The sequence below is a fragment of the Oryx dammah genome, unplaced genomic scaffold, assembly GCF_014754425.2.
Source record: "Oryx dammah isolate SB20612 unplaced genomic scaffold, SCBI_Odam_1.1 HiC_scaffold_19, whole genome shotgun sequence".
In the NCBI taxonomy this organism is placed as follows: Eukaryota; Metazoa; Chordata; class Mammalia; order Artiodactyla; family Bovidae; genus Oryx; species Oryx dammah.
The window spans coordinates 46,295,689-46,319,401 of record NW_024070203.1 but is presented as its reverse complement, the minus strand read 5'-3'; the positions used below and the strand labels follow the sequence as shown (position 1 = coordinate 46,319,401).

Genomic DNA, 23,713 nt, shown 5'->3' with positions numbered 1-23,713 from the left:
GGTCTCCTGCATTGCAGACAGACGCTTTACCATCTGAACCACTAGGGAAGCCCATAGTAGAAGAATAGATAGTATTCTGATAGATGCTGAGTATTTACTATGTGTGAAATTTACTTTATTTAATTCTCACAAATTTCTGTAAGATTATCATTGGCCCCATTTTACAGATCATAAACTGAGGCTTAGAGATGTTGGTATTTGTGTGAGTTATCGCTAACGAGTAAACTAATTTTAATGTACAGGCATGCCTTGGAGACACTATGAGTTCAGTTCCAGACTGCCACAATAAAGCAAATATCACAATGAAGTGAGTCACACAAAGTTTTTGGTTTCCCTGTGCATACAAAAGTTATGTTTAAGCTATACTGTAGTCTATTAAGTGTGCAATTATGTCTAAAAACTGTATATACTTAAATTTTAAAATTCTTCATTGCTAAAAAAACTCCTAACCATGATCTCAGCCTTCAGCGAGACAAAATCCTTTTGCAGTTGTAAAAGATAACTGATCACCATGACAAACATAACAATAATAAAAAAAAATTTTGAAGCACTGTGAGAATTACCAAAATCGAACAGAGTAACACAAAGAGATCAAATGCTGTTGGAAAATGGCACTGGTAGACTGGCTCCATGCAGGTTGCCAAAACGTTCAATTTATAAAAACCACAATATCTGAGAAGTGCAATAAAGTGAAGTGCAATAAAACGAGGTAGACCTCCTTGTACACAATTCTTAAACACTCTCCCCACAAATATAGCTTACTTAACCTGGCATGGAAAAGGAAAACTCTAGCCATTTGAATCAAGATTTACAAGATGGGAAAAAATAATTTCTAAGAAACTTAGAAATTGCATTATTGGCAGAATATCAGACTCAATAAACTAATCTGATCTGGCAGCTTTTAAATTCCCAATTTAGTGAAGCAGAACATAATGCCAACTGGAAAGAAAACTACACAGCAAAGTACTTAATAAACATAGCAGCTCTCATAAAAAAGGGCCTGCACTTCCTTCAATAACCACATAGTCGGTTAACTTGTATGAAGGATGTTCATCTTTATCCCTACAACTGATCACTGTTCCAATACCACCTTATGAGAAATAATGCCAATCTACAAAATTTCACTTCACTTAGAGAATTCGGAACACTGATTGACTTAATAGGCGTTTCAATCCAGTTTCTCATTCAGAGGTCAACCCACCTGTGTGACTATCTGGCTGCCAGCCAAAATATATAAACTTTGCCCACTGTACATCTCTCTTCCTCTCTTTGCAATAAAGCAGATACCTGAAGAAGTACAAACTAGCAAATATTCATTTGTCAACCAAATTTAATACACATAATATACAGACTTACTTGCCATATATAAAAAGACTTCTTTAATTCAAAGTTCCTCCTGGAAAATCTTCATCCTGGGAATTTTTTTTTCTTCCTCACAGAAAATAAGCATTATTAAGGAGTGTGTAAACCTTTAAGATCCAAACCAATATGAAACTGAAATCACCTGTTAGTCACATGTGCGATATTCTAATCCAGTGATAAGAGTCTACATCATTGTGACCATAGTACATCCTTTTTTTTTTTTTAACTATCACCTTGGGGAAAGGAATTACATGGCTCCTTTTAAGGCTGATGAGTTTACGAGTTTTTACTATATTATCAATTAATTTTTTTTTAAATACAATTTGCCTCACAGCATATCTAAATGGACAATTCATGTTTGAAAAGGAGAGATTCCTGAATTTGAAATACTCTAATAAAGAATTTACAATGTATTATTAATAGAGCCCTACCTAACTAATTTTTCAAATTTTATACCTTCTCAAACCCTATGCCCCAAGAACATATGATCGTTGGTTTCTATTAACAAAATAAACATTACAATTCTTATTTCCAAGCCTTTGCTCAAGGTTATTTACTGTCCAGAAAGCCCTTCTTCCTCCAGCTACCTGATAAAAGTTATATCAATCCTTTAAGAATCAGCTAACATCAACTACTGTTAAGCTTTCTCAGATCATCCTAATTTCTCTCCTTCCTTTTAGCAATCTCATCACTTTCACTATACTTCTATAGGATTCACCTGAATATGCTTTAAAATATTATCATGTACATCTCCTTTTTAGTTGTAAGCCTCTATAAGCTATCCTATTCATTTTTACACACATTCCCACACATCAATGACAATACATGTTAGAGGTAGCTGACCAATTACTGTAACTGTAACTGAACAGAATGTAAAAATCATTGGTCTTCTTTCGTGGGAACTTAAAACTTCAAGTTACATTGATATTCACAAAGACTCAGTTTTGAATCTGCAGCCTCTATCTTTCTTCCTAGCTCAAGCCATACATCTATTTGTGGATTTCTTTATGGGGATATCCCACAATGAACTCAACTTAAACTCCTCTAAACCAAGTTCATCATCTACACTCTGTTCTGCTCTTCTGCTAGTGTCTAACTTCTCCTTCTACGACTCAAGTCACTTTTAAATTATTTGTTGGACCCATTTCTTCATCTACCAAATGAAGACCCTGGCAAGGAACTAAATGAGATTGAGATGGAAGGCACAAGGGAAATTCTAATTCACAAGAAAAAAAAAAGTTAAGGAATAAGAAAGTTGAGCTGCCCACGAAAATAGTTCCACTGTCTTCTCAAAGGTTTGCTGACTTTCCAGGAGAGAGGTTTTAAAATGGGAAGCCAGCTTCTTGCTGGAAGAGCTACTGATAACAGATAAATAAATACTGTTGAGTTGAAAATACTTGATATAGGGAATTTTGATGATTATTCCAAGCAGTCTTTAAAGGACTTGTTGCCTGCCTTCCCATTGCAAAGGGGATAATTCACATGATTGTTTCAATGAAGGTTTTTGAAACATTTTGCTATTAAAAGTACACCTTAAAGACACAGGGAAAGAAATTTGCCACACATAATCCAAGTGTGTTTTCAAGAAATCTGGAATATTAAACTTTCGATTTGTAATATAAATACTGCATACAGAGCAACAATCCTTTCTCCAGAAACACCTGCCAAAAAGGATGTTAAAAATGCATGCCCTACAACCTAGAGGGGTGGGATGGGTTAGGAGGGGGATTCAAGAGGGAGGGGGTGTGTATGTACCTATGGGGCATTCATGTTAACGTATGACAGAAACCAACATAATATTGTAAAGCAATTATCCTCCAATTAGAAATAAATAATTATCTTTAAAAAGGCCTAAATTTTAGAACCACTAGCATCTAATGTATCAATTTATCATTTCTTTTGAAAAAGGCATGGGCTAGGATATCACACGTGTTCCTCATCTTTTACATACACACAATTGCCCATAAGGGAATGAAACTGATCATGAGATCTGTGCATTCCCTTTTAAACAGTAACTGTTTTGTTTTTTTGTTGTTGTTGTTGTTTTTAATATGGGGAAGGTTAGTTAACACTGGGGTAGTTAACTGCTCAGCAGATTAGAAAAGGACTCCTTACAAAGAAAAAGAAGTCCTTTATGTCTTGGACACAACCTCCCACCAAGAGCACACCCCCAACACACGCGCTCTTGTCTCCCCTAGTGTTGGGGTTGGTAGGGTACTGCAAGTGGCACAAAAGGGAGTGGAGCTCCTTGAACCTGCTGCAGGTGGGGCGTGGGGTGTCAGTACAAGGTTGGGGCGTCTGCAAACCTCCGTTTTGCGTCTGTAAAATGGACACTAAAATATTGCTTTCTTCACATTGTGAAGATTAAAGAAGATAGTAGTCAAGGCTATGGTTTTTCCAGTGGTCATGTATGGATGTGAGAGTTGGACTGTGAAAAAAGCTGAGTGCCAAAGAATTGATGCTTTTGAACTGTGGTGTTGGAGAAGACTCTTGAGAGTCCCTTGGACAGCAAGGAGATCCAACCAGTCCATTCTAAAAGAGATCAGTCCTGGGTGTTCACTGGAAGGACTGATGCTAAAGCTGAAACTCCCAATACTTTGGCCACCTCACGTGAAGAGTTGACTCATTGGAAAAGACCATGATGCTGGGAGGGATTGGGGGCAGGAGGAGAAGGGGACAGCAGAGGAAAAGATGCTGAATGGCATCACCGACTCAATGGACATGAGTTTGGGTGAACTCCGGGAGTTGGTGATGGACAAGGAGGCCTGGCCTGCTGCGATTCATGGGGTCGCAAAGAGACACGACTGAGCGACTGAACTGAACGCTTGTAAAATGCACTCGGCACAGCTGCTGCTGCTAAGTCGCTTCAGTAGGGAGCAGCCCACCAGTCTCTCCATCCCTGGGATTCTCCAGGCAAGAACACTGGAGGGGGTTGCCATTTCCTTCTCTAATGCATGAAAGTGAAAAGTGAAAGTGAAGTCGCTCAGTCGTGCCCGACTCTTCCCAACCCCATGGACTGCAGCCCACCAGGCTCCTCCGTCCATGGGATTTTCCAGGCAAGAGTACTGGAGTGGGTTGCCATTGCCTTCTCCATAGCAGTTAAGTGCTAAATAAACAACCCACTCCAGTACTCTTGCCTGGAAAATTCCATGGACTGAAGAGCCTGACAGACTACAGTCCATGGGGTCGCAAAGAGTCGGACACGACTGAGCGACTTCACTTTCACTGCTATTTATTATAAAAGATAAACCAGTTCCTCCTCACACACCCACCCTCGCCTGAAAACCCGACTAGCTACCCTTCCCGGGACTCCGTGCTCTGTAACTAACCCGAAACCTGCCTACCCCTTGCTCCATCACAAGACTTCCCGGGTTAAAATGTGTCTTTCGCAGTCGAACAAACTAGCCTGCCTGAAAACAGACTCCTGCAAAACCACCAGGCTCTGTGACAGGCGGTAGCACGCAAGGGCCGGAGTCCAGTCTCGCCTCAGGCCGCCGCGCGCCTCGTGCCAGCTAACAACCTCGCGCTGCCGCCCACGAAACTCGGCTAGAGTCACGTGCCGCTGGCCCGCCTCACCGCAAATTAGCTACTCCCGGACCTGCTGGGCTCGCGCGGCAACACGTGATCTCCGGCCCCGCCCACGGCACCAGGGCTGATTTCCCCGGCCCGCCCACTTAGCTCGTGCTACACCACGTGACATCTGTCCCCGCCCCCCGCACAGCTACACGCCCCATTCCACTCGCGCGGTGTCAGGTGACCGCCGGCCCCGCCCCCGGCCTTGTCGCTGGTTCCGCGCCTGGGCGGTATCGCCTGCTCCGCGGCGGCGAGCGGCAGAGGAGGAGATGGCTGCCACCTTGCAGCGCATAGAACGGCTGTCCAGTCGGGTGATTCGCATCCTAGGCTGTAACCCGGGTCCCATGACCCTGCAGGGCACCAACACCTACCTGGTGGGGACCGGCCCCAGGTAAACGTTTCTCCACCCTCGCCATCATAACTACCGGCCCTCGGGACGCACGGAGCTGGGCCTGCGGGGACTGCTCGCGGCGGGTGGAGAGGCTGTGCGCCCGCAGCCTGCACCGTGGGGTCCTGCCCCAGCCCACCCAGATTCGGACACCCCCTCCCCTAAATCACTTCCACCCGGGGTAGTCAACTGTCTTAACTTACAAATGGCTAAGGAAAAACGGACATGTTTTCTGTTTTCGAGACCCAATTTACTTTGTTTAATTTTGAAAGCCATAGTGAGGTTGTTTAGGTTGTTGAGACACTAGGATCTCTTGGAGTTAAGAATCCAAGAACGCGTTTACTTTCCTCACCTGACTTTCACTGGTGTTTGGCCCTGAGTTTGACTTCCGTTCGCAAAAGCGAGTGGTTGTATTGATGCCTTTTTCTTAACGCTATAACGGAGAGCAGGATTTCCTTGCTTCGAATTGCTCGAGTCAGGGGAAAAGCTAGCCAGCTTGGGGAAAGAAGAGCTAACTTTGTTTCTTGTTACTGTTGTGTGACTTTATTTTAAATATTGTTAACTATTTTAAATTATTCTAAGAGTGGAATAACCTGTCTGTATTTCCAAGATTTTTGTCTTGTTCAGACGCGTTCTGTTTTAGTGGTATGATGGAGAAACGGCAACATGTCAGTTACTGTACAGTAAGTGCGTTGAGCAATCTTCGTGTAGTCCTTACTCTAGATAATAAAAATTGAAAATAAGATAGAGTTTACCTTGAGCCCAGAGTTTAATTATTCAGTCTGGACATGTTCATCAGTTAAATTTAATCACTCAGTCGTAGCCGACTCTCTGTGACCCCATGGACTACAGCACGCCAGGTTTCCCTGTCCATCACCAACTCTGGAAGCCTGCTCAAACTCTTGTCCATTGGTCAGGGATACCATCCAACCATCTCATCCTCTGTCGTCCCCTTCTCCTCCCGCCTTCAATCTTTCCCAACGTCAGGGTCTTTTCCAATGAGTCGGTTCTTCGCATCAGGTAGCCAAAGTATTCGAGCTTCAGCATCACTCCTTCCAATGAGTATTCAGGATCGATTTCCTTTAGGATTGACTGGTTTGATCGCCTTGCTGTCTAAGGGACTCTCAAGAGTCTTCTCCAACCCCACAGTTCAAAAGCATCAATTCTTTGGTGCTCAGCTTTCTTTATGGTCCAACTCTCACATCCTTACATGACTACTGGAAAAACCATAGCTTTGACTAGATGGACCTTGTTGGTAAAGTAATGTTTCTGCTTTTTAATGTGCTGTCTAGGTTGGTCATAGCTTTTCTTCCAAGTGTCTTTTAATTTCATGGCTGCAGTCACCATCTGCAGTGATTTTGGAGCCCCCCAAAATAAAGTCTCTCATTGTTTCCATTATCTCCCCATCTATTTGTCATGAACTAGACGTGTTACGGAGAAGGCAATGGCACCCTACTCCAGTACTCTTGCCTGGAAAATCCCATGGATGGAGGAGCCTGGTGGGCAGCAGTCCATGCGGTCGCTAGGATTCGGGCACGACTGAGCGACTTCACTTTCACTTTTCACTTTCCTGCATCGGAGAAGGAAATGGCAACCCACTCCAGTGTTCTTGCCTGGAGAATCCCAGGGATGGTGGAGCCTGGTGGGCTGCTGTCTGTGGGGTCGCACAGAGTTGGACACGACTGAAGCGACTTAGCAGCAGCAGCAGACATGTTAGAATTCGTAAAATTATTAAACAGTTTAATAAGTATCGTTTATTGGGTTTTCATTTGAAGTATCCACTGTATTTGCCTTTTTCTGGTAAATCAGTTTTAGAAGCAGCAGCTTGGAGAATCTGGAAGTATTGACCATCTAGCAGAAAGTGAAAAGTTGAGTCAGGATAAAACGACGCAGAATCAGAGCTTTAAGCTGCCTCCGGGGTCTAGGCGAACAGAAAATTAAGCAGAAGAAAAAATACCTGATATCTAGCATAGAGTCGGGGTTGGCTTAAACTCACTTACCCCAGGAAGTCCGTAGGTGTGCTCTTCACTTTTCAGTGTGTCATCTTAAATGAATTCTAAAGTCAGTACCTAAGATGAAAATTGCATATAGTCAAAATTATCCTGGGAAGTCTCTCAGGAAAACACAACATAGGAGATCAGTGTACTGTCTCTCAATAAGTTCAACACAGCCTGTTTTTCCTCCAGCGATGAAACAGATGGCTGGTTCTGTTTGAAAACCAGATGAAGAAGTTGGCGGGGGTTGGGGACAATGTTGTATGAAAAATCCATACTGTATCTTTAAACACTAGAATCACACTCAGCGTGGCAAAGTGCTGGTGCTAAAAGACATGAAGAACCTGAAGCTGATTGAGAGAAGAACAGATTCACCGTCTTTGATGTCGCACTACTTAGACTAATATGAATGGCCAGTGGAATCACTCACAGATGAGAGTGAGAGAGATGATGTTGAGCTCATGCAACTGAGCTGTGATAAGTTAATGTGCAGGTGCTGCTGCTCTGCTGTATAAAGTAGATGTTCAGTTCAGTTCAGTCGCTCAGTTGTGTCCGACTCTTTGCAACCCCATGAATCACAGCAGGCCAGGCCTCCCTGTCCATCACCAACTCCCAGAGTTCACTCAAACTCACGTCCATCGAGTCAGTGATGCCATCCAGCCATCTCATCCTCTGTCATCCCCTTCTCCTCCTGCCCAATCCCTCCCAGCATCAGAGTCTTTTCCAATGAGTCAACTCTTTGCATGAGGTGGCCAAAGTACTGGCGTTTCAGCTTTAGCATCAGTCCTTCCAAAGAACACCCAGGACTGATCTCCTTTAGAATGGACTGGTTGGATCTCCTTGCAGTCCAAGGGACTCTCAAGAGTCTTTTCCAACACCACAGTTCAAAAGCATCAATTCTTCAGTGCCCAGCTTTCTTCACAGTCCAACTCTCACATCCATACATGACTACCGGAAAAACCATAGCCTTGACTAGACGGACTTTTGTTGGCAAAGTAATGTCTCTGCTTTTGAATATGCTATCTAGGTTGGTCATAACTTTGCTTCCAAGGAGTAAGCGTCTCTTAATTTCATGGCTGCAATCACCATCTGCAGTGATTTTGAAAGTGAAAGTGAAGTCGCTCAGTCGTGTCCAACTCTTTGCGACCCCGTGGACTGTAGCCCACCAGGCTTCTCCGCCCTTGGGATTCTCCAGGCAAGAATACTGGAGTGGGTTGCCATTTCCTTCTCCAGGGGATCTTCCCGACCCAGGGATCAAACCCAGGTCTCCTGCATTGCAGGCAGATGCTTTAACCTCTGAGCCACCAAAGTCAGCCACTGTTTCCACTGTTTCCCCATCTACTTCCCATGAAGTGATGGGACCAGATGCCATGATCTTCATTTTCTGAATGTTGAGGTATAAGCCAACATTTTCACTCTCCTCTTTCACTTTCATCAAGAGGCTTTTTAGTTCCTCTTCACTTTCTGCCATAAGGGTGATGTCATCTGCATATCTGAGATTATTGATATTTCTCCTGGCAATCTTGATTCCAGCTTGTGCTTCGTCCAGCCCAGCATTTCTCATGATGTACTCTGCATAGAAGTTAAATAAGCAGGGTGACAATATACAGCCTTGCCCTACTCCTTTTCCTTTTTGGAACCAGTCTGTTGTTCCATGTCCAATTCTAACTGTTGCTTCCTTACCTGCATATAAGTTTCTCAAAAGGCAGGTCTAGTAGATGTTAGGTGGTTAGAAATGAATAGTAATTGTGTCCAGGTGAATCTGATAAGTGAGATCCATCTATTCCACTAAGATCACTGGTGGCTCCTGTATCACTAAACCCAGTGGCATTTTACCATTCCCATCTTATTTGAACTTCAGTATCTCTTGATGCTGTAGACCACTCCCTGATTTATTGACATGGCCTTCTCCTGGTTTGTTCTCACCTCTCTAGCTATTCTACTCTCTAGCAATCTCCTTTATAGAATCATCCTCTTTACCAGATATTTTAAGCTATTGAGTTCCTCAGGAGACAGTCTTACTCTTTCTTCTGTTCTCATTGTTGTATTCTCTACCCAGAGGATTTTGACTACTTCCTGGGCTTCACCTGTTGTATTCATTAATAACTCCCAAATTTATAGCTCCATTGTAGACAAATCCAGGTTTCATCTTCAGACAAGGGTAGCCAACTGCTTTTTTATATCTCTAATTGGATACTCGAAACTACCTGTCTTCTTCCAGTTGTCTGAATCTTGGTAAACATCCTCATATATAATCAAGGTAAATACTTAAGTACCCTCCTTGTCCACTTTTCTTTACTTCTTGCACACACATACCCAAGCCATTATAAAGATCTCAACATTTCCACTGCTGTTAACCTGTCCAAGTCAGTACAACTCTAGCTTAGGCTTTTAAAACAGTTTCTCACTGGCCTGTCTGCATTTACTTTTGTCCCTGTTCAATCCATTCTTCTCCATGTAGCCAAAGTAGCAGTGTATGGTTTTTATTTTTGTGTTTTGGTCACTTATCCTGCAGCAGGCTAGCCTAACGTATTCACTGGATGATTGCAGGGTTCCAGTGGAATGAGAGGAAGTATGTAACAACCTAGAGGCAAAGGCTTACAATCACTTTCGTGTCAGTCCATTGGCCATAGGAAAACCCAGTGTACATCCATACTCAAAGGATGAGGAAACAAGCCCTAGTCCTTGGTGGCAGGAACTTCAAAGTGACATTTCAAGAGACACTGTTAAATGTAGATGAAAAGTGAAACTTCATTTTTTCCTTGCAGGACGCTTAATAAAATGAGGTCCTGTTTGTAAAGTATTAATACAACTTAGTCTTGATTAAATTGCGCTTTAATAAAACTTCTGGTATTTTTTTTAATATCTGGAGACATAGTGTTTCTTACTGTTTTAAATGGGATTTAATTAAAAGAGAAAAAAGAAAGCTTTCATTTATTCATAGCAGAAAAGTGCCTAAGTGCCTACAGTGTTTCAGGTAGTGTATTAAGTGTGTCCTATGAACTTGGCAGAAAAAATACACCTGTGACAAAAGCTTTGTTTTCTCTTGGCTTAGAGACTTGTAGATACCATAAATCATCAGATAGTTCCCAAAATGAATATATAATTTAATATTTGATGCGACCAGTGAAGAGTAAATCTGTTGCTGCTGCTGCTAAGTCTCTTCAGTTGTGTCCGACTCCTAGCGACCCCATGGACTGCAGCCTACCAGGCTCCTCCGTCCATGGGATTTGCCAGGCAAGAGTACTGGAGTGGGTTGCCATTGCCTTCTCAGAAGAGTAAGTCTAGGACAGTATAATTAAAGGTTTTAATCCAGTTATCACTGTCAGAAGTTTCCAGTGTGGCAATTCAGTCAACATCAGAAATCACCGAAGAGATATCATTAACATATAAACTCAGGTTTTTCCAGGGCAAGATGTGTTTTTGCCTTGTGAGACAAGCATAGCACATTTTTAATGTTAAAAATAAAAATGTAAAAAACAAACAAGAAAAGCATAGCACATAGTAGATCATTCATAAACAGCTATTGAGGAATTAATGCACAAATGAATAACTGAGACTTTTTATCAAGATGAATCCTGTCTCCCCCAGCCTCAACTTGAGAGGGATTCTTGTGAAACAGCATGAATTTAAGAAGTTGGTGAATTGGTTCTGGAGGAGGAAAATGTCCCCATTATTTCTTCAAAAGAACTTCAGAGAGAAAGACTGTTGCCCCCATGAAACAGTACTGTTCCATTGCTCAGTGGTGTCTGACTGTAACCCTGTGGACTACAACATGCCAGGCTTCCCTCTCCTTCACTGTCTTTCCAGAGTTTGCTGTAACTCATGTCCGTTGAGTCGATGATGCCATCCAACCATCTCATCATCTGTTGCCTCCATCTCCTGCCCTCAATCTTTCCCAGCATCAGGGTGTTTTCCATTGAGTCTGAGGCTCTTAGCATCAGGTGCCAAAGTATTGGAGCTTCAGCGTCAGTACTTCCAGTGAATATTCAGGTTGATAAAACAAGGAGGAAGGGCAAACAAAGCAGAAGGAGGGTTCAGAACCACAAAGCAGAAAAAGTAAGTTGTCTGAGTAAAGGAAGGAAACAGCTCAAACGTTCTCCCACCCCCACCCCTTGCTCCCCTGCTGCCCTCACTTTCACATACGGAAACCCAGTACTTCATTTTGTATATAGTGCAGAAGACTAGATTTCCTTAGGGAAACCACTGAATCAGCTTCTTCCCTATTGCTCAGACATTTGAGGATGCTGTAAAAAATCTCAAGAGCAGAGTGAATAAACATGCATATTCTGGCATCAGAATACCTGGGCTTGAATGTTGGTTCTGCCATTTCTTTGCAAAGTAACCTTGGGCCAGTTACTTAATTTCTGGATAAGCCTACCTTCAGAGTTTGTTACAAGGAATACAGTTGTAAAAACATGTAAGATCCTTGGAACTGTGCCTTTCTTGTTTTTTTTCCTTTTAAATGCTATGTAAGTGTTCAATATCATTGCTGTTATTCCTTGTTGAGACTCGCATTTAGCTTTTAAGTTTTTTCAAAGAGTCTTCTTAAGGTGAGATGATTATAGTTAAGCTTATGTGCATCTGGTTTTCAAGCACTTTAGAAGCAAGGCACTTTATACAGTTTCTTACATGTACTATAAATTATGTGTGAGAAATATATTGATAATATGTGTTCTGATTGTGTGATTATCTTCCATTTAATTTTCAGGAGGATCCTCATCGACACTGGAGAACCATCAATCCCAGAATATATCAGCTGTTTAAAGCAGGCTCTGACGGAATTTAACACAGCCATCCAGGAAATCATAGTGACCCATTGGCACCGTGATCATACTGGAGGCATAGCAGATATTTGTGAAAGCATCAATAATGGTAAACAGAAAATATTCATTAAGCTCATTGAAGAAAACTGTGTTTTCAGGATCATTTAATTCAGTTAACAGAGCTAAGTAAGCTAGTAAACCACTTACTGAATACTCCATAATTAAATGGTACTTTCAGAAACTACTGTAACATGAAAACTAGCCCCAATTTTAACAAAGAAGGAAAGAAAAGTCCTATTTTCTACCTCTGATCTCTTTTACGTGGTATTTTTCCCTGTTGCCCGTAACAAAGGTCAGTTTTAATTTAGTTTGTGTGACACTATTTCAGATTAAATACTAAGCAGCTACTGTTGAATGTTTACTGTGTGCCCAGCACTGTGCTGATCACATGGCCTGAGTACTGTGAGGTGGGTGTGTTCTTATCCATATGTCTTCCAGAGCAGAAGGCAATCACCATGATAAACTGAACTACTGGGGAAGGGGTGTCATATTGGTAATTCTCTGTCCTTGAAACCTCTTAAGTACTGACACTTCACCATCTTTCTCATTCCCTCATCTCATCACACACATAGTTCCATGCACCCATCCATTCCTTTACCAAACACTGGAGTGACTGCTATATGCAGGTACTATTCTTGACACAAGGAACCTAGCAGTGAACAAAACATGGAGCTTTATTCTCACAGGGAAGGTAAATGGTAAATGGATCATAGATCAGATGGTGACAGGTACTACAAAGAAAAGTAAAGCGACAACATGAAAGCAAGGGGAGAAAGGGTAAAGCAGAGGAGGGCAGTGGCAGAGAGATCCAGGGTGGAGGGAGGGGCAGTGAGCCATACAGTGTCTGAGAGCAGGGCTTACTTGGCTGAGGGCATTGCAGGGCCAGAGACACTGGAACAGGACTGTGCTTGGCCTGTCCAAGGCACTGGAAAGACAAGGAAGTTGAGAAAGTTCATTCACACAAGGGATGCACATAGCATTCAACTAGTATTATCTGTATTACTGTCTTTTTAGGCCTTGAGACTAATTGGGACACCAAGATGTTCTCAGGCCCAGCACCAATATCACCAGGATGCCGATTGTGAAAACCTGTCTAACCTGTCTTCTCACTTCCTTTCTTCCAATCCAAGGGGACTGTCCACTGCAGGAAATTGTTCTTTCTTAGTCTGACCTGTCCTCACCTTTCTTTTTCTTGTCCATCGTTAAATTTTGCAAATTAAAAAACTATACTGAGGACCCTAATTACCTCTGGTCATTTCTTTTAACGTGAGGGTCAGGGTCATGAATTAAAATACTTATGGCCCCCTTTTTCTCCTTCATGAATCAGCTTTATTGAACTTGAATTCACATACATAAAATGTGCCCATGTGTAGTGTATAGTTTGGCAAACATTGATGTGACCACTCCAATCAAGATAATTCTCCCAACACCCCAAATATCTGCCAATGGCCCTTTGCAGTGACTCCCCCTCCACCCTCAACGGCCACACATCTGCTTCGTTTTGCCATAGGTTGGTTTTGTGTGTGTTTTGAAGTTTCCTATAATGGAAGAATACAGAACCACTCTTTGTCTGGCTTCTCTCACACCACATCTTGTCTCTGAGATTCACCTGTGTTTCATGCGTCAGTAGTTTGTCCCTTTCTTATTGCCAAATAGTAACTCATGGTAGGAATATACCACCATCTGTGTGTATCCATTCACCTATTAATGGCCATCTGACCCACTTCCTTCAAATTAAACATGAAAATAGGTTTGAGTTCCCTACAAAATAATATTTATTTAATAAGTTAACTATTATATTGATTTAAAAGGAGAAATTTGACACAGCTTTATAGCCACAAAAATTTTAGTGCTTATTTTAGACGTGGCTAGTGTTTCATTCTGAACTCTGTGGAAACTAGACCAGCTACATGCAGACCTTGAGTTGCTCAGCACTAAAATTGTTCAGAGGTAACTTTCAGGGTCTCCTCCCCAAAGTTCCATATATTTCTGTATTCTCTCAATTGTTAATCACTATCATTTTTGTTCCATTTCACTTTTTTGTTCCATATTTTAATTATTAGTTTAAATTTTTTTATAATTTTGTTTAGCTGTTAGGATGGCAGAAAATTTTCAACTACTTTACAGTGCTAGCCACCTATGTTTCTAACAGGACACACCAAAATTATGAATGCCATTTATAAGATTTTTGTGGGAAGATAAGTTAATTGCTCAGGCATGTCCTACTCTTTATGACCCCATGGACTGCAGCCCACCAGGTTCCTCTGTCCATGGGGATTCTGCAGGCAAGAATATTGGTGTGGGTTGCCATACCCTACCCCAGATCTTCCCAACCCAGGGATCAAACCTGAGTCTCTCACATTCTTGGCAGATTCTTTACCATCTGAGCCACCAGGGAAGACTGCCTCTTAAGCAAACTGCTTACAAAATGTAAAATACAATCGGTATGTGATTTGGGAACTCCTATGGCACCCCACTCTAGTACTCTTGCCTGGAAAATCCTGTGGACGCAGGAGCCTGATGGGCTGCAGTCCATGGGGTCCCGAAGAGTCAGACACAACTGAGCGACTTCACTTTCACTCTTCACTTTCACTCTTCACTTTCATACATTGGAGAAGGAAATGGCAACCCACTCCAGTATTCTTGCCTTGAGAATCCCAGGGACGGGGGAGGCTGGTGGGCTGCCATCTATGGGGTCGCACAGAGTCAGACACGACTGAAGTGACTTAGCAGCAGCAGCAGTGGCTTACAGGGAACCAGAATTTTACCAGACATGAGAACTAGATGGCCTCGGGCTGTCTGAGTGTTTTGGTTTGGTTTGGGGTAAATCTTATAAAGTATATTTTGTTATCTGATAATTATTATTTTGCAGCTGAAGTTGGGCCTTTGCCATATGTTTAACATCCAAGCCTTAGGAGTCAAACAGTTGCTTCCTGCTTTTCAATTAGAATGTGTTTTTATTAGAAAGTATTATACATGAGCAATATCACATGTTTGTGTCAGCTTACATAATTAGCATCAACAGTGTTGTTATAATCCATAAACCTTAACAAATGACTGAGGGTTTCCTCCTGTTTAAATAATTATATGATGGAGACAGAAATTAGATAAGTTGTTGCCAAGAGCAGGGAGAAGGAAAGAATAAGGAGTGAATACCATTGAGTAGGAGGATTTGAAAACATTCTAAAATTTTATAGTGCTTATGGTGTATAGTTCTTAGAATATACTTTAAAAAAAAAACCTAATAGCAATAGTGAGTTGCACATTTCAAAAGGGTCGAGTTTATAGTATGTGAATTCCATCTCAGTAATAATATGATTGCTTTCAGCATGCCTGTCTTCATCTTGCCTGTATAGATTGCTATTGTGAATAGGATACGTGTTTTCAAGTTTGCACATTATGATACAGACTTATTTTATCATATGACATTTGTTTTGTAATTTTTAGATAGTTGTGAGTTTTTTGGAAGGGTCGTCTGCCAAAGATCTCATAACTAGAGATAAAATATCTCTACTGCTTCACTGAAAGGCAAAGTTGTGTAGATTACAAAATAAAAAAAAAAAGCCTCACTATCTCACTCTAGAATGAAGGCAGCCTTATTGTGTAATGTCAGTTCCCAGTATGACATACTATTTTTTACCTCTGCCTCTTAAGATGCAAAGTAATGGGGTTTGGAGCTGAGAAGAGGGAAGGTCTAGTTGCTGTTGTTTTATTTTCTTTTTATTATATTTGCAGTATTTCTGTCTCCTCCCTACCAGCCAGATTTCTATCCTTTGTCAGTTTTCCTCGGAATGTTTTCTTCTCCTGTATTTCCACTGATGCCACCCTAGCCCTGATGCTCACTATCTTTCAGCGGATTTATTGCAATCACCCCACCCCACCCCCATCTTTCTGATCTCTCCCCCTGCAGTCTCCTCACCTTCAGCCATCATACTCATCTAACTGTTAACACTATTTAATTTTCTTACTAAAGAGTGTACAGTAGCCACATACAGTGAAGTTTAAATCCTTCTGTTCTGTAAAGGGCACTTTAAGGCCCTCCATGATCTGAGCTCATCTTACTTACCCCATTTTCCCTCCACATTTCCAGCCAGTATTTTGCTTTGGCAAATTTGGCCTTGGAAGGCGGAATGAAGCAGGGCAAAGACTAGTAGAGTTTTGCCAAGAAAATGCACTGATCATAGCAAACACCTTCTTCCAACAACACAAGAGAAAACTACACATGGACATCACCAGATGGTCAACACTGAAATCAGATTGATTATATTCTTTGCAGCCAAAGATGGAGAAGCTCTATACCGTCAGCAAAAACAAGACCGAGAGCTGACTGTGGCTAAGATCGTGAACTCCTTATTGCCAAATTCAGACTTAAATTGAAGAAAGTAGGGAAAACCGCTAGACCATTTAGGTATGACCTAAATCGAATCCCTTATGATTATACAGTGGAAGTGAGAAATAGATTTAAGGGCCTAGATCTGATAGGTAGAGTGCCTGGTGAACTATGGAATGAGGTTCGTGACATTGTACAGGAGACAGGGATCAAGACAATCCCTATGGAAAAGAAATGCAAAAAAGCAAAATGGCTGTCTGGGGAGGCCTTACAAATAGCTGTGAAAAGAAGAGAAGCGAAAAGCAAAGGAGAAAAGGAAAGATATAAGCATCTGAATGCAGAGTTCCAAAGAATAGCACAGAGAGATAAGAAAGCCTTCCTCAGTGATCAATGCAAAGAAATAGAGGAAAAGAACAGAATGGGAAAGACTAGAGATCTCTTCAAGAAAATTAGAGATACCAAGGGAACATTTCATGCAAAGATGGGCTCGATAAAGGACAGAAATGGTATGGACCTAACAGAAGCAGAAGATATTAAGAAAAGGTGGAAAGAATACACAGAAGAACTGTACAAAAAAGATCTTCATGACCCGGATAATCACGATGGTGTGATCACTCATCTAGAGCCACACATCCTGGAATGTGAAGTCAAGTGGGCCTTAGAAAGCATCACTATGAACAAAGCTAGTAGAGGTGATGGAATTCCAGTGGAGCTATTTCAAATTCTGAAAGATGATGCTGTGAAAGTGCTGCACTCAATATGCCAGCAAATCTGGAAAACTCAGCAGTGGCCACAGGACTGGAAAAGGTCAGTTTTCATTCCAATCCCAAAGAAAGGCAATGCCAAAGAATGCTCAAACTACCACACAATTGCACTCATCTCACATGCTAGTAAAGTAATGCTCAAAATTCTCCAAGCTAGGCTTCAGCAATACGTGAACTGTGAACTTCCAGATGTTCAAGCTGGTTTTAGAAAAGGCAGAGGAACCAGAGATCAAATTGCCAACATCTGCTGAATCATGGAAAAAGCAAGAGAGTTCCAGAAAAACATCTATTTCTGCTTTATTGACTATGCCAAAGCCTTTGACTGTGTGGATCATAATACACTGTGGAAAATTCTGAAAGAGATGGGAATACCAGAGCACCTGACCTGCCTCTTGAGAAATCTGTATGCAGGTCAGGAAGCAACACTTAGAACTGGACATGGAACAACAGACTGGTTCCAAAAAGGAAAAGGAGTGCATCAAGGCTGTATATTGTCACCCTGCTTTATTAACTTCTATGCAGAGTACATCATGAGAAATGCTACTGGAAGAAACACAAGCTGGAATCAAGATTGCTGGGAGAAATATCAATAACCTCAGATATGCAGATGACACCACCCTTATGGCAGAAAGTGAAGAGGAACTCAAAAGCCTCTTGATGAAAGTGAAAGAGGAGAGTGAAAAAGTTGGCTTAAAGCTCAACATTCAGAAAACGAAAGCTCAACGTTCAGAAAACGAAGATCATGGCATCTGGTCCCATCACGTCATGGGAAATGGATGGGGAAACAGTGGAAACAGTGTCAGAGTTTATTTTGGGGGGCTCCAAAATCACTGCAGATGATGACTGCAGCCATGAAATTAAAAGTCGCTTAATCCTTGGAAGAAAAGTTATGACCAACCTAGATAGCATATTCAAAAGCAGAGACATTACTTTGCGAATGAAGGTCCATCTAGTCAAGGCTATGGTATTTCCAGTGGTCATTTATGGATGTGAGAGTTGGACTGTGAAGAAAGCTGAGTGCTGAAGAATTGATGCTTTTGATCTGTGGTGTTGGAGAAGACTCTTGAGAGTCTCTTGGACTGCAAGGAGACCCAGCCAGTCCATTCTGAAGGAGATCAGCCGTGGGATTTCTTTGGAAGGAATGATGCTAAAGCTGAAACTCCAGTACTTTGGACACCTCATGCAAAGAGTTGACTCATTGGAAAAGACTGTGATGCTGGGAGGGATTGGGGGCAGGAGGAGAAGGGGACGACCGAGGATGAGATGGCTGGATGGCATCACTGACTCGATGGACATGAGTCTGAGTGAACTTCGGGAGTTGGTGATGGACAGGGAGGCCTGGCGTGCTGCAGTTCATGGGGTCTCAAAGAGTCAGACACGACTGAGCGACTGAACTGAACTGAACTGTTTTGCTTTCGACAAGTAGGCAGCGTCACATTTGGCACATGCACAGAGCTCTTCTTTGTTTCTATGCCTTTACTAGCACCACTCCCAAGTCTTTCTCTGAACCTTTTCCCATCCTACTCATACTGTAAGTCACACCTCAAGTTCTATTTTGTCTATGAACCCCTTCCTAACTGTTGCTCCTTTCTCTAAACACTTGTTGCTTTTATTAGCTGCATTGATTTAGTATATCCATGAAATACGTCTGAGTGTAGTCCTCTAATTATTGCCTGTTTGTGTTTTATTTCCCCAACTATGACAGTTTTTAAGCACTTTGGGATCATGGTGCTTGTATTCACTATATGTGATACACTGGTTATATGATTGCCCACTCAGGTGTTGATTGGTTAAGTAATTGATTGTCTTTGTGTCAGGGAGGGCATTATGGTTTACATTGATTTTAGTGTTTTCATGTCTCAGCCCTGGGTTTGGGGCTTCCTTTCAGCATTCATAGAAGGAACCTTATGCTCTCATCCTTTTATTATTAAGTTCTGCCATGATGCCATATCTCTTTTACTTTGTTAGGCACTTAAATTAGAGAAGGAAATAGCAACCCACTCCAGTATTCTTGCCTAGAGAATCCTGTGGACAGAGGAGCCTGGTGGGCTGCCATCTATGAGGTCGCACAGAGTCGGACACGACTGAAGTGACCTAGCAGCAGCAGCAGCAGGGACTTAGAAAAAAGTTTCTGGGTTCTGTACTGCTGCTCCTTAAACACCCATTTTCTTTTAAATTTTTATTTTATATCAGAGTATAGTTGATTTACAATGTTGTGTTAGTCTCAGGTGTACAGCAGAGTAATTCACTTAGGCATGCATTCGTGTCCCACTCTTTGTAGCCCCCCCACCCACCCTCCTCCCCAGGCTCCTCTGTCCATGGGATTCTTCAGGCAAGAATACTGGAGTGGGTTGCCATTCTTTCTCCAGAGGATCTTATAGATAGATAGACAGACATAAATATATATATACACACACACACATATATCTGTTCTTTTTCAGATTCTTTTCCCATATAGATTATTACAGAGCTTTGAGTAGAGTTCCTGGTGCTATACAGTATTCAGTTCCCATCTTGATCTCAAAGCTAGCTGAGACTGTGAAGTGCTATTTCCAAATTTTGTATAAAAATAAGAGTGAAAAAAAATAAATAAAAATAAGAGTGACTAGAAAAACACAAAGGCTTTTATGTAGATCTGAAAGGGTATGATAGAATAAAAATCTCTTTGTTAAGGTGGGAAAAAATAGTTACCATCTCAGAGGTATGCTTCATCCTAATTTCTGTTGCCTCTTCCTGTTAATTTACTCAAGTGTTTGTGGCTCTATGGAAGTTGATCTTGTAAAGGCTGAATTATCGCTTAAAATGTGACTTTCATATATTTTACATGTTTTGTGACTAGACACTACCTATTGCGTTAAAAAACTCCCACGGAATCCTGAGAGAAAAGAAATTATAGGCAATGGAGAGCAACAGTATGTTTATGTGAAAGATGGAGATATAATTAAGACTGAAGGTGCCACACTAAGGTAAGTCAATGTCCTCGAGCTGGGGAAGGCAGGATGGGGATCTACGTCTATGTGTTACAAAAGCGGGAGAAGGGAGGTTTCATCACATTTGCTTGTCTGAGTGAAGATATCTCAGGAAAGATACAGAAGATGTGCTGACATTGATTTGTCTGGGCGGAAACAACAGGTTGCTTGAAAAGCAGAGGAAAAGACTTTTCACTCAATCTACCTTTCTAGAATTGTTTATTTGAATTAATTGAGGACCTTTGTTAATAAATCAAATTTAAATGTTAAAAAATGAAGTAGCTTCCTGCTAGGGTGATTTAGGGACCTTCCCATTAGGTAAATTCAGGGCTCTCTCATGCTCTCATTTCCAAAGGCTGCCCCGTCCCTAAAGTAAACACATTTCAGGCCAGACTCCTCTCTCCTGAGACCTGTCTGAGGGATTTGAAAGGGTATTTCAGATTCATCTTTAAAGCTGAACTAATTCTGGTTTTCTCTCTCCCACAAACTGTACTTGTTTTCTGACTTCAGAATAGTTACTTTTCTTAGTACTTTATAGAATTTTTTTTTTTCTGCTAAGATAGAAGCTGACTCCTCTTCACTCTTCATTGTTCCTCCTTCTCCCCTCCCCATCCTCGCCTGCTACATTTAATCGGGTTAGTTTTTAACCTCAGAAATATTTGGCAGTGCAGCCTCTTTTTCAGCATGTGTACAACCACTACCTCTTACTCAGTCTTGCTGGCTTCCTAATCTAACCCTTCATACTCCGTGTCGCCTGGAACGTAGAACAGCGCTCCCTGCACACAAGAGGATGTTTGTTCCCCTGATGTGTCACAGTCTGGCCCCACAGGTTCCTGGTCTTCGCTCTCATCACTGCCCTCGTAGGCACAGTTACAAGGACATTCTGTGCATCCAGGCCTTGGCTCGTACCATCCCCTGTACCAGGCATTGCCCCTTCCCTTCAACTTGTCTCCCTGACAGATTCTTATCTGTTCATTCTTCAAACCTAATCCACCCATTACTTAGTTTCAGAACCCTTTCTGGGCAAAATTCATTGCTCCTTCCCCTAACTTTCCTATAACCTTTATTGTTTTGTCATAGCACATATTAAATTTTAAGTTTTTTTATACGTAAGTACCTCAGGTAATCAACTCCTTAACTTCACTAATTAATATTAGTTAATTCTAGTTGCTGTGGTCAACCAACCCAGAAATGGGTAATGGCTAAAACTTGGAAAAATTTAGTTCTCAGTCACAGAAAGTCCAAAAGTGGGTAGTGATTAGTGAGGGACTCTCCTGCAAGTGAGGTTTCAAGCTCCTTCCATTTTGTGATTCCATTACCCTCAGTCCTTGCTTTCAAAGTCGCCACGCTCACCCCCCTCAACCCAGTAGGTGGAGAAGGAGGCATTGCAAGCACTTTGACAGAAAAGGCCATTTGCAGACTCTGAAAAGAATGGTTTTCCAAATGAGTCTTTCTCAATTAAAAGAAAAAAAACCACTGGGTCTGTTCATAAGTGCATTTTATTGTGATTGTTCATAGGATTGTCTGTAAGATATGATACACACTGACACTGTTTTTTCCATGGTGGTTTGATTTACATGTATTATGGTTCAGCTAACATCCATCAACTCATATAGATAAAAAGAAATGAAAGAAGAATAAAAAGAAAAAAAGAACAATTTTCTCCTTGTGATGAGAACTCAGGATTTATTCTCCTAACAGCTTTTTTATAGATCATACAGCAGTGTTTAGTCACCTTGTTGTACATTTTATGCCTTGTACCTATCTTATAATTTGAAATTTGTACCTTTAACTACCTTTCCTCCATTTCTCCCTCCCCTCACCCTCCACCTCTGGTAACTGCATGCCTGATCTCTTTTTCTGTGAGTTTGATGGGTGGTTGTTGTTGTTTTAAGATTCCACATATAAGTTAGATCATGTTGTATTTGTCTTTCTCTGTCTGACTTCCTTTACTTAGCATAATGCCTTCAAGGTCCATCTACATTGTCCCAAATGGTAGGATTTCCTCATTTGTTATGGCTGAATAATCCTGCATTGTGTGTATGTGTGTATGTGTATCACAACTTTTTTATCCATTTATCCATCAGTGGCCACTTAGGTTGCTTCCATGTTTTGGCTGTTGTAAATAACACTGCTGTGAACGTTGGGCTACAGATATTTTTTGAAGTTAGTGTTTTCATTTCCTGAGCATCTATTCCTGAGAGTAGAGTTGCTGGTGATGTGTAGTTCTATTTTTAATTTTTCGAGAGTTCTTCATCTTGTTTTCTGTAGTAGCTGTATCAATTTACAGTCCTGCCAGTAATGCACAAGCGTTTCCTTTTCTCCACACTCATAGCAGCACTTTGTATCTCTTGTGTTGTTGATGATGGCCATTCTGACAGGCATCAGGTGACATCTTATTTTGATTTTAATCTAGATTTCCCCAATGACCAATAATGTTGAACAATTTTCATGTTCCTGTTGGTCTTTCATCTGTCTTCTTTGGAAAAATGTCTATTCAAGTTTTTGGTCATTTTTTTAATTGGGTTTTTTGCTGTTGAGTTGTTTGAGTTCCTTATTTATTTTGGATGTTAACTCCTTATCAGATATATGGTTTGCAAATGTTTTCCCATTCTGTAGACTGTCTTCGTATTTTTATATTTGCTAGAAATATACCTACTGGAATCATTTTCATATAACATGAATACTTTCATTAACAGGTTGCAGCAGGTTTAATCAGACCAGAGATGATTTCTAACATCTCTTTAATAACTTGACATTGGTGCAACTATAAAATTGTAATTGTTTGCAATATATAAAGCATATACTTAGAAACTATAAAAGCATAAAATTCTTAATGTCAGTTCTTAATGCCTCTCAAAAGTAATTGCTCCCCTTACACTAGTAGCTTATGTTCTTATACCTTATATCTATTACATTTTTAGCAGAATTTTTTATAAGGACTTGATTTTTTTTTTTTGTAAGGGATAAATCATTCTAAGTTATACTCACTTCTATTTTCTTCTTGTTCAGTGGCTAGATCATGTCTGACTCTGTGCAACCCATGGACTGTAGCACGCCAGGCTTCCTTGTCTTTCACTATCTCCCACAGTTTGCTCAACTCATGTGCCTTGAGTCAGTGATGCCACCCAACCATCTCACCCTCTGTTGCCCCTTTCTCCTTCTACCTTCAATCTTTCTCAGCCTCAAGGTCTTTTCCAATGAGTTGACTCTTCAGGTCAAGTCACCAAAATATTGGAGCTTTCAGCTTCAGCATCAGTCCTTCTAATGAATATTCAGAATTGATTTCCTTTAGGATTGACTGATTTGATCTCCTTACTGTCAAGACTCTCAAGCGTCTTCCCCAGCACCACAGTTCAAAAGTATCAATTCTTCACAGCACTCAGCCTTCTTTATGGTCCAACTCTCACATCCGTACAGGACTACCAGAAAAACTATAGCTTTGACTGTACGGACCTTTGTTGGCAAAGTGATGTCTTTCTTTTTAGTACACTGTCTGGATTTGTC

At 41.3% G+C, this 23,713-nt stretch overlaps 1 protein-coding gene across 1 annotated transcript in view; it reads left to right on the top strand.

Moving 5' to 3' along the window:
• The first annotated feature begins 5,111 nt into the window (after nt 1–5,111).
• LACTB2 (lactamase beta 2) overlaps nt 5,112–23,713 on the top strand; it is a 34,598-nt gene continuing 15,996 nt past the window's right edge. Inside the window, exons 1-3 of the mRNA XM_040261365.1 lie at nt 5,112–5,326; nt 12,029–12,192; nt 20,077–20,203. Of these exons, the coding sequence (XP_040117299.1) occupies nt 5,205–5,326; nt 12,029–12,192; nt 20,077–20,203 (413 nt within the window). The 5' untranslated portion in view covers nt 5,112–5,204. The remainder of the gene's footprint in view (nt 5,327–12,028; nt 12,193–20,076; nt 20,204–23,713) is intronic.